Raw genomic sequence first — 9,124 nt, 5'->3', positions numbered from 1 at the left:
ATGAGTAGAGTTACAATAGGTAAGTAATCTTCGTCTTAGAAAAGAGTGAAAAGGAAAAAGGAAAGAAAAAAAGAACCCCGCCAACTTTTTTGTAAACTGGATGATATGAGAAAAGAGTGAGAAAAACTAGGCCCACCACGCGAAGTTTAGCGTCCATCCGTCCATATAACTGTGAAAATGCAAATAAATGAATGAGTGACGGGAAAGGAAAGAAAAAATGCTGATGATGATGACGATGACGATGATGACGATGGGGATGGGGATAAGAAACGAAAGATAAAAAATAAGAGGAACTGAAGACCATCAGCGTTAAGGTAAGTTAGTTAGTTAGCAAGCGATAAGAAATGATGAAATTAGATTAAAAGGTGTGGTGTCGAGGGAGATAAATAAGGAGGAAAGTGCTCGAGTAGAGAGAGATAAAGGGGGGGGGGCGGAAGTGAGATAAAGGAAAAAACGAAAGGAAAGAAAAACAAAAATAGACAGCCAAAACCCTAATACTCCCACAAAAGCTCATTCCCTTTCTTTTTTTTTTTTCTTTTTTTCTATTCTCTTAGCCTGTGACCATACCAGAAAGCCCCAGAGCGAGAAAAACTTTTTTATCTTTTGCTTTTGTCAGAATGGTCAAGGGAGATTGAAAAATCTCAACCATGGATGTATAAAGCGAAAAATGTAAAATAAAAGGCAAAAAGTCGCAGGACATGTAACAAAATCGCCCGTCAGTATTTAGGAATAAGGCTCATGCAAACCATATTAACTTTTAAATTTAATTTTTTTTGCTCCTCCTCTTTTGTCCGTGATTGTTTTGTTCACCCTTCGGAATGATTTTTCATTCAGTCAGGTCAGAGACTCTGACCTTTTTCCGTTGCTGATCGCCACGCAGGTCGGTAAGCTCCCTCTCAGCATCGTCTAATTTCCTCTTGAGCTCTTCCTCGCGCTTAGCGCTGGCATCCAAGCACAACCGTAACTGCGCCTCGACTTCTCTTCGTGTGATTTCCGCTCGCCGGGCATTGGCTTCGCTAGTCTCGAGTTCGCTCACTCGGCCTCGAAATAGATCGTTCACCAATTCCAATTCGGCCACACGAGTCTTGAGTTTATTATTAGCACTGATCAGACAATCAAGAGTCAGTGCCGGGTTCTCCAAGTGCCGATCGTGGAGCGAAGATGTGGATCCTGGCGATGGATGATTCAGGGTGTTTATGGCTGGTAGTGTTGAGGGGCTACCAACCATTGAGTTTTCAGCTTGGTGAAGAGATTCAAATATCGATGGTGCCATATGCGATGGTGGTGGTAGAGGAGTTCCGGCCCGGGATTGGGGAGATACTGATCTATTCGAAGCGGTACCTGAAGATGGTTTGCGGTGCCCGGGTGGGGGTGTCCCATTTTCTGACCGGGCTGCTGAGTGGTTATTTGCCGATCCATTGGGTGAATCGAATAGACTCTGCAAAAGATCTGGGTTAGACAACGGCAACCATGAGGTAACAGATATGACCGACTTTCTTCTTGGCCGGCTGACCGGAATTCTTCACACGGTTTCGACTTTTGATAACATCCGTCTTCAAGCTAATGGGTCGTGCCTTGCCGTGAAGCTTGAGGAATAGACCGCATGCATTACAGAGAACTGATCCACTTTCATCCCGTCGCCATAATGGAGTTGTTGACGTTGTGCAATTTTGACAGATGGGCTATTACATTGTGTTAGGACATACGCGATAAGCGAAGAAAAAAATTAGGAGGGGAGAAAAAAAAGTCGCGTGTCAACAGGGTATGAAAAAAGCAGAAGAAAACACATACAGGAGTAGTCCCCTGGCCAGCAGTACTCGCCCCTGGTGATGAAGTTGCGAAAGTCATTGGAAAACCCCCGTTAATCCTATCCATAATTGAGTTGGACGTCAGTAAAGGAGATCTTTGGGGGGAAAAGTGACTCGCGTGGAGATAAGGAAAGTTCGGGTTGATAACACGAGCGGGAAAAGGCGAAAAGTTTAAATACCGGGGGGGGGGTTGGCAACCTACCGCAACGGGGGAGACGGGAGAGCGACGGAAGCCAGCGTGTTGTTGAGAGATGGCAATGGGGATCTAGATGGAGTCCGTGAGATGGAAGGAAGGATTGTTTCGTCACTGCCAGATGTGGGATGAAGAAGATGATGTGGAGATGGGAGCCGCTCCGGAGCAGGAGAATAGAAAAGAGCCGTGGGAGCCAGCTTATGATTATTCTAGCACCGAGGCCTGCTTTGTAGAAGCAGAGCAGGTGATAAAAGGATGATGGGGGGGAGGGGGTGTAGGAAGAGGGTTTGAGTGAGAGGTGAGTGAGTGTTTATGAGTGAGCGATAGGATCAGAGGACAGGCGAGGAAGATAATAATTACTGAGTACGATTATGTGTGGGGGGAGTGTGTGTAAGTGAGAAGAAGGGATATTTGGAAGGGGTTTTGTTTTTGAATGTGGGAGTGGATGGGGGGAGGCAGGGAGACGAATAAGTTCAAAAGTGGTGGGTAGATAAAAGCGAACGAGTAATATATGAGGATGGGAGTAGAAAACGAGAGCGATATTTCGATAATGAAAAAAGGAGAGGCTGTGTTGATGGATTGCTGGTGCCGGAGAGGGGGGATGTGGGATACTTGAAGGAAAAACAAATACAGTAGGAATATAATACCGTAACCAACGATAAAAGTCAAAAAAATACTAAGAAGGTGCTCGAGGGGGAAAGGAGTGGAAGGATGAAGGATAAGTGAGTGGTGGTGGACTGGGTTTCTTTTTGTGGAGCGCGGTTACAGATCGAGGGCTGCAAGGAATGAGGATGGAAGGAGGAAAGAAACAACGAAAGAGTGGAAAGGGGGTGGTGCGCAGGCAGTAGATAAGCCCGGATCTGTGAGAGAAAAAATGCTTCTTTGATAAGTGCAGATACACACACCATAGAAGGAAAGAAAAAGAAGGAGGGAAAAACAGAATAACACCCACACTCTCATCCACTCGCCTTTCTCTAGTGCTTTGTGGAGGCGGATGCCAAATTACGATCATTACTATTCGATGAACCAGATCTCCCCACCGCACTTCCTGCCCTGCTTCAATGGGGGCGAGAGAGTTGTGGGTCTAACCGTCTTTTTCAAACTCTGCTCGCAGTCCCCCCCCTCATTCCTTCCCATCACTCGATGTCCCTGGCATCCGATACATCATACTTACGGGATTTGACATCTACACAATAAATTCTGGCCATTAGCATCACAGTTTATCGTTATCGTTATTCCCGTTGTCCACTCTCTACTTCGCCCATTCACTTGCTACTCGTTGGGGCTCATCAATTGATCCCCCTTTTCTCCTGGCTAACGATAGACACATACAGAGACACACTTCCCTGCGCCTGCGTGTTCTCTCTACTCTACAAGTATATGCCATTCAATCTAAGACCTTTTTCATTCCTCTACCGCCCTTCTCTCCCCTTTACTCTCTAGTCGTATTTGTCACTCTCAATATCCCTCACAGAACCCCTCACCATGTCTCTTCACCAATTCAAATTCTCTCACTCGCTGCTGTGCTGCGCACCAGCACTCAGCACCAGCACTCATACCCCAGCCTGCAGCAACCGCGGCAAAGCAGTAAGGGAAGAAGCACCGAGTCCACTGCCTATCCACAGCATCTGGTACCGAACAGTTGGGGAAAATGTACTTCGATAAAATTAGCACCGGGCTCCAGATAATCCCGAAAATACAGCCAGGTACTTGGCACTATGCATCATACATAAGGTCTGCAAGTACAACGACATGTCTTCTCCGAGCCACGCCCGGCCCGAACTCGAGATAAGCGGCATGACGAACATGGATATAAGGGGAATTTGCTGACACGCATATTTTGGTGCGGTGATGGTGGGGTTGCCCCCATAACAATTGTACGATTTTGGACGATTGCCTTACCCCTTTTTTGTTTCGTGCCTCCTCAGCTCCCCTTGTTCCTTTCCCGCCAACTACAGTACTGTACGGTAAACGATTAGGATTAGCATCGCTTCTGATAAGTGAGAATCCGTGAGATTCTCCGATAGCGTTGGGTGATCACATTCTGAATTGGGAGTGAGCGCAGTCGGCATGCCCACTGTTCCAATTTAGGATCACGCCAAGCGAACAAGGAGTCTTCCATCATTCTTCTAGAAGCATGCAGCTCACCTTCTGGTTGCATCACAGCCAGCAGCCACACACACATTCACACACACAAGCTCATAATTAAATATCACGTCGGTGACTTTTTGGTGGGCTGAGCCGACCGCCCGTTCCCGGGAGCTTGGAAGCTCTGCGGTACGATAAGATTATCCGCCGATGGTGGATCGTTGGCGGACGAGGGGAACAGGGGGGGAGAGAGGAGCTCTCAGATAAAGAGAGAGAGAGAGAGAGAAAATAATAATAGCATTGTAAAAATCCATCAAAAAATACTGGTTGAGACTATGAAGTATCGGAATACAGTGACTAACCACTCATTTGTGATTGATTTCCACAATATAATAATAATTGTCGACAAGTAATGCCGGCGCCCCTTCACACTGAAAAAGAAGGAAGGAGAAGGGGCCAACAACCGTACGGGTACGGGACCGCGCCCCAGCACAATTGGGGACATCGGCAATTTTTGCCAGTTTGACCTCTTGGGTAAATTTTTAAACGCCAAGCGTGTCCCCCAGATTGACGAGAAGTTTCAGAGACAAGAGGTTTTCTCGCCTATCTTGGTTTAATGCATGGGAAGTCGGACTTCGAAGAATTCGCCGGGAATAGGTCTACGGTACCTATACGTTACTGCCCATAGCCTTATTCCGGAGAAGGTTGCCTCAATAAGGGTTGAGGTGATGGTTGTGATTCTCGCCAACCTGCGGAGATACTGTTTTGGGGATGCTCTTGGGGGGGTACTGCATAGTGATTGATTGTGTTTGGTGAGATCTATTTTAAAAGAACCGTTAGGAACCGACCCAGCGGTTAAAAACTTCAGAAGCCGATATCTTTTTCTTCTTCTTCTTCTCTTTTCTTTTTCTCCTTCCTTAGACGCGCGCGCGGGTATCGAGGAGGACACCACACACGAGAAAAAAAAATAAAGAAGTGGGCGCTGCAGAGCAAATCGCGGGGGGTTTTTATTTTTTGATCTCATTTTTCACGAAGAGGGTGTGTAGTGAAATGGTGAGAAACGTCGTCATTGTGCGGCTCTGCGCCTGTGTTGTCTAAACTGCCGAGGCGGCTGGCGGGAGAGCCCGAAGATGTTTCTATTCACCTTCTTTTCACCATGCCGCATTTACTTTGGCGGCGGAATGCACCCTATACCGATCCGGGACTCTACAAAAAGACTGGAGGAACTGGGGCCAGCGGCTCTGTAATGCGGCTCTACAGCTCTACTACGGTATTGTGCTCAACCATCCACGAGTACAGTTCTGTATCATCTAGATCCCGGAATATCTACTAGACCGTGAAGCCTCTCTTCGTGTTGGAGCTACAAGTATCACACAGCATGCGTTTTATCCTACCGTCGAAACAGAAACTTTCGGATACGCTTCAGAAGCCGAGTGGCGGGAACGGTAGACTAATCCGTTGCCTGCGGCTTCGTTGTTGTATTGTTGTATCATACTGTAGAGTACCGTACAATCGTAATTTGCCATACCATTTGCCTGGTCAGACTATACCATTCCTGGTGCGGCGGCCATTCCTTGTTGTTCCCTGTTCCTATCACTTGTAATCCCTACCTCAACTCACCTTTCTACGTTGCTACTTCTCCTGCCAACCATGCTGCCTCCCCATCTCCACCAACACAACCCCTACCTCCACGCAAACCAAACCCCACGCACAACAACCGAAGGAGCTATCATCATCCCCCTTATCCACCCCCCTCATCATCACTATCGGTTTAAACAACCTCCCCTGATGCCACGCCTTGCTGCCTCCGGCTATGAGAGGCTTGCTCAGGAGGCTCAGCTTTCCGATTCGGATGATGACGACCGGGAATCCATCGTGGATCACCCCGGCCGGGTTGTGACGGTTCAGCCTCGTCCACCCACCTCTATGCTATCAACTCCCTATGGGCCTGTCACTCCGTCTCACAATGGCAGATCTATGAAGCGCCTGCGAAGTAATAGCTCTGGTGTTGATATCAAAGCGATCAATGCGCGTTTGGAGCGGTGGAGTCACGAGATTGCCAACAAATTCAAGTTCAAGAAAGGGCGTTCGCAGCAGGAGCATCCACCTTTGGAAATCGTTTACTCGGTCTTTGTACCACCGGAGGGCACGAGACCGCTTACGGATGCCAGCCCATTGGGCCTGTCACCGGTGGCGGAAAACATTCAGTTTACCCAGGATCAGTTCGAGGAGATAGTCGAATCCGTCAGGCTGGCTATTAGGAAAGGAATCGATCCTAAATTGATCAAGCAGGGCTCCTCCGGAAGCTACTTTATGCGGGATAGTGATGGCAATGTTGTAGGAGTATTCAAACCAAAGGATGAAGAGCCGTACGTGTTTCAATCCTGCTTCATGTTTTTTTGTGCACATTTGCTAAAAGTGTTCTCAATAGCTATGGGAAGCTTAATCCTAAAATGATGAAGTGGCTTCATCGTACTTTGTCAGTCCCCCGCAGTCCTATTGGACTCTTCAGGTTGGCAATTTGGTTGGGTGTATCTGCTAAGCGTTGAGCCCCATGGTTGCAGGTTCCCTTGCTTTTTCGGTCGTGCGTGGTAGGCAATATATCCCAGCTGACGACTCTGGAGCTACCCGCTAATATGGATACAGCTTGATACCCAATCTTAGCTACATCTCTGAAGCTGCGGCTTGCCTTTTGGATCGGCAGTTGAAGACATTTCTTGTTCCTTATACAGATGTTGTCAAGCTGTCAAGCAAATCGTTCCACTATGACTACTGGGATCGGCGAGCTTACTATAAGAAGCACAAGCCATTGCCATCTAAGGTTGGCAGTTTCCAAGTGTTTCTTAAGGGGTTTCAGGGTTTGTCACTTGTTTGTGCTTGCACACTCGGAGTCCCTGTGCTGATATCATGGGATAGATGCAAACGTTTTTCTGCGAAAGCACCCATGGCCGGACCAGTTCAATTCATCGTTTCGGACAGACTCTGCTCCTAGGAGGCGAGCGCCTTGGGTGTCTGCATGTAGACCTAGTGGCGCTGTCGATGATGACTCTGACGAAGAGTCTCACACACCATTGTCAGTGGATGACCCAGATAATCGCCGGTTTGTATGGACTGAGCAGCTGCAGCAAAACTTTCGCGAGGAGCTTGAGAAGCTCGTAATTCTAGATTATATTATGCGGAACACAGATAGGGGTTTGGATAATTGGATGATCAGGGTTAATTGGCAGACATCGGAGGTTACCGTGGTGTCTCAGCCAACTCAACTCAACGGGGTGTCTTCGTCCCCACAAAACGGTAGTCTTGATCCGAGCACGGTTGGGTTGAACACCGTACGTTCCGCATCCCCCATGTATCGAGTGCAGGAACCAATGGTTGCAAGCTCAAGGTCCGAAACCCCTCAACCAGGTGCCGGCGCTGCGTTGACTATCGGTGCCATTGACAACTCGTTGGCCTTCCCTTGGAAGCATCCTGATCAATGGAGGAGCTTTCCTTTTGGATGGCTCTTCCTCCCGGTGTCTCTCATCGGTCAGCCCTTCTCCCAGAAGACCAGGGATCACTTTCTACCAATCTTGACATCTGCGAAATGGTGGGCGGAAACACAAACCCTACTTCGTCGATTGTTTGAGCAAGACTCAGACTTCAAGGAGAGAATGTTCCAGAAACAGATCGCAGTGTTGAAGGGTCAGGCGTTCAATGTAGTCGAAACCTTGAAAACACCTGACCAGGGTCCTCTAGAATTGACGAGGAGAACGAGGGTCCACGTTTGGGTACGTTGCATCTCTGCATGGGGCTTGCAGCTTGGGGAAGCTAGACAACAGCTGACCGAAACCGCAGGATGATGAAATGGAAGTTCCGGTTGCCGTTCCACTACGTGTGCCTACCACGTCTGATGCTAGACATCGGCGGGGGCATGACCTTGAACGAGGTTTCAACGAACAGGTAGAGATGGATATAGGGGCTGCTGCCTCGTCGGCTCCTCTGTCTCGAGAGATCGATATACTAGGACTAGGGCTCTCGCCGCCACGTTACGAGATACCAAGTTCCGTGAGGTTGGGAATATCTAGAACCACTAGTATTGGATCTAGTAACGGCGGCGAGCTCAGCGATCAACAAAGTGCTCTTATTCCTAGTTCACCTCAGTCCCCTGCGGAACCCGCTGTCTCCAAATCACCAACAGGACGCGCAGGTATCCGTAGTGGTGCTCCGGGCTCCCCAAGACCGCAAAGACTGGATTACAAGAGCTTCGATGCTGGCAGCCGAAATGGGCCGTCTAGGAGGAAGGATGCTCCGGGCCTTCTCGACCCTCGAAGGCGGAGGTTCTCGCTGACAGGTGGCCTTGGCGGAGGTCCCCCGCGGAACGTATACAACGATGATGATGCAGAAGGCGATTTGGGATACTCGGCTGTTGGTGGCAGCGAAAGTGCGCAGAGGAAGGTCATCGTCGAGAGGTTAGAGGCCGTCAAGTCCAGGAATCCGGTATTCACTTGGTGTTAGAAAAAGGAAAAGAAAAGATTTGCATCGGAGTAGTTTGGGTTTTGTGTTCTTCCTTTCTCTTTCTCTCTTTCCCTAAAGACCGGATCGGTTTTTTGTTTTATTGAATCAAACACAGGGCCGTATTTGAGTTATTTTTCCACCTTCTCTCCTTTCCCTCGTGCTTGTCTTGTCTCCTTTATTTTTCAAGCTTGAAGCACGGCACGCCGGTATTTGGTTTGGCGAGAGCGAACGTGCGAAATGCGAGGAAAAAAAAAGAAAGGAAAGAAGGAACGTGGCACTGGGTATGTCTCGGCACAGTACTGTACGGTATGGGCTGACGAGGCTTCTCTCCTTCCATCTACGAGTATCTGCCTATGGTAGTGTCAAAGTATTGTATCTCTTGGGGGGTATCATTCATCTCAAAAATTTTCCCATCTAAATTGCATTTTCCCCTTATCTATTCTTCCTGAACTACACTTGTACGAGTACTAGGCGATGATCTGCACAATATATAGGTAGTAGCTAGGAAGCCCTCGAACGCATAGTGGTCAAAATTTGGTAG

At 48.3% G+C, this 9,124-nt stretch overlaps 2 protein-coding genes; one reads left to right on the top strand and one right to left on the bottom strand.

The window, feature by feature from the left end:
* Nucleotides 1-552: 552 nt before the first annotated feature.
* GSTUM_00002171001 (uncharacterized protein) lies at nt 553-3,013 on the bottom strand (the record flags this gene model as incomplete). XM_002835996.2 has 6 exons in its annotated part: nt 553-1,438; nt 1,494-1,682; nt 1,792-1,867; nt 2,011-2,210; nt 2,369-2,612; nt 2,679-3,013. The coding sequence occupies 6 exons, from the start codon at nt 3,011-3,013 to the stop codon at nt 827-829; spliced, it is 1,656 nt and encodes a 551-aa protein (XP_002836042.1). The 3' UTR covers nt 553-826.
* A 2,747-nt stretch (nt 3,014-5,760) lies between these two features.
* On the top strand, nt 5,761-8,583 carry GSTUM_00002170001 (uncharacterized protein; the record flags this gene model as incomplete). XM_002835995.2 has 9 exons in its annotated part: nt 5,761-6,458; nt 6,521-6,568; nt 6,654-6,680; nt 6,736-6,947; nt 7,006-7,057; nt 7,118-7,304; nt 7,452-7,856; nt 7,924-8,173; nt 8,267-8,583. The coding sequence occupies exons 1-9, from the start codon at nt 5,878-5,880 to the stop codon at nt 8,581-8,583; spliced, it is 2,079 nt and encodes a 692-aa protein (XP_002836041.1). The 5' UTR covers nt 5,761-5,877.
* Between the last annotated feature and the right edge of the window lie 541 nt (nt 8,584-9,124).

The sequence above is a fragment of the Tuber melanosporum genome (genome assembly GCF_000151645.1).
Source record: "Tuber melanosporum whole genome shotgun sequence assembly, scaffold_122, strain Mel28".
Lineage (NCBI taxonomy): Eukaryota > Fungi > Ascomycota > Pezizomycetes > Pezizales > Tuberaceae > Tuber > Tuber melanosporum.
Note: the sequence above shows the minus strand (reverse complement) of the source record. Positions and strands in the feature narration are given on the sequence as shown.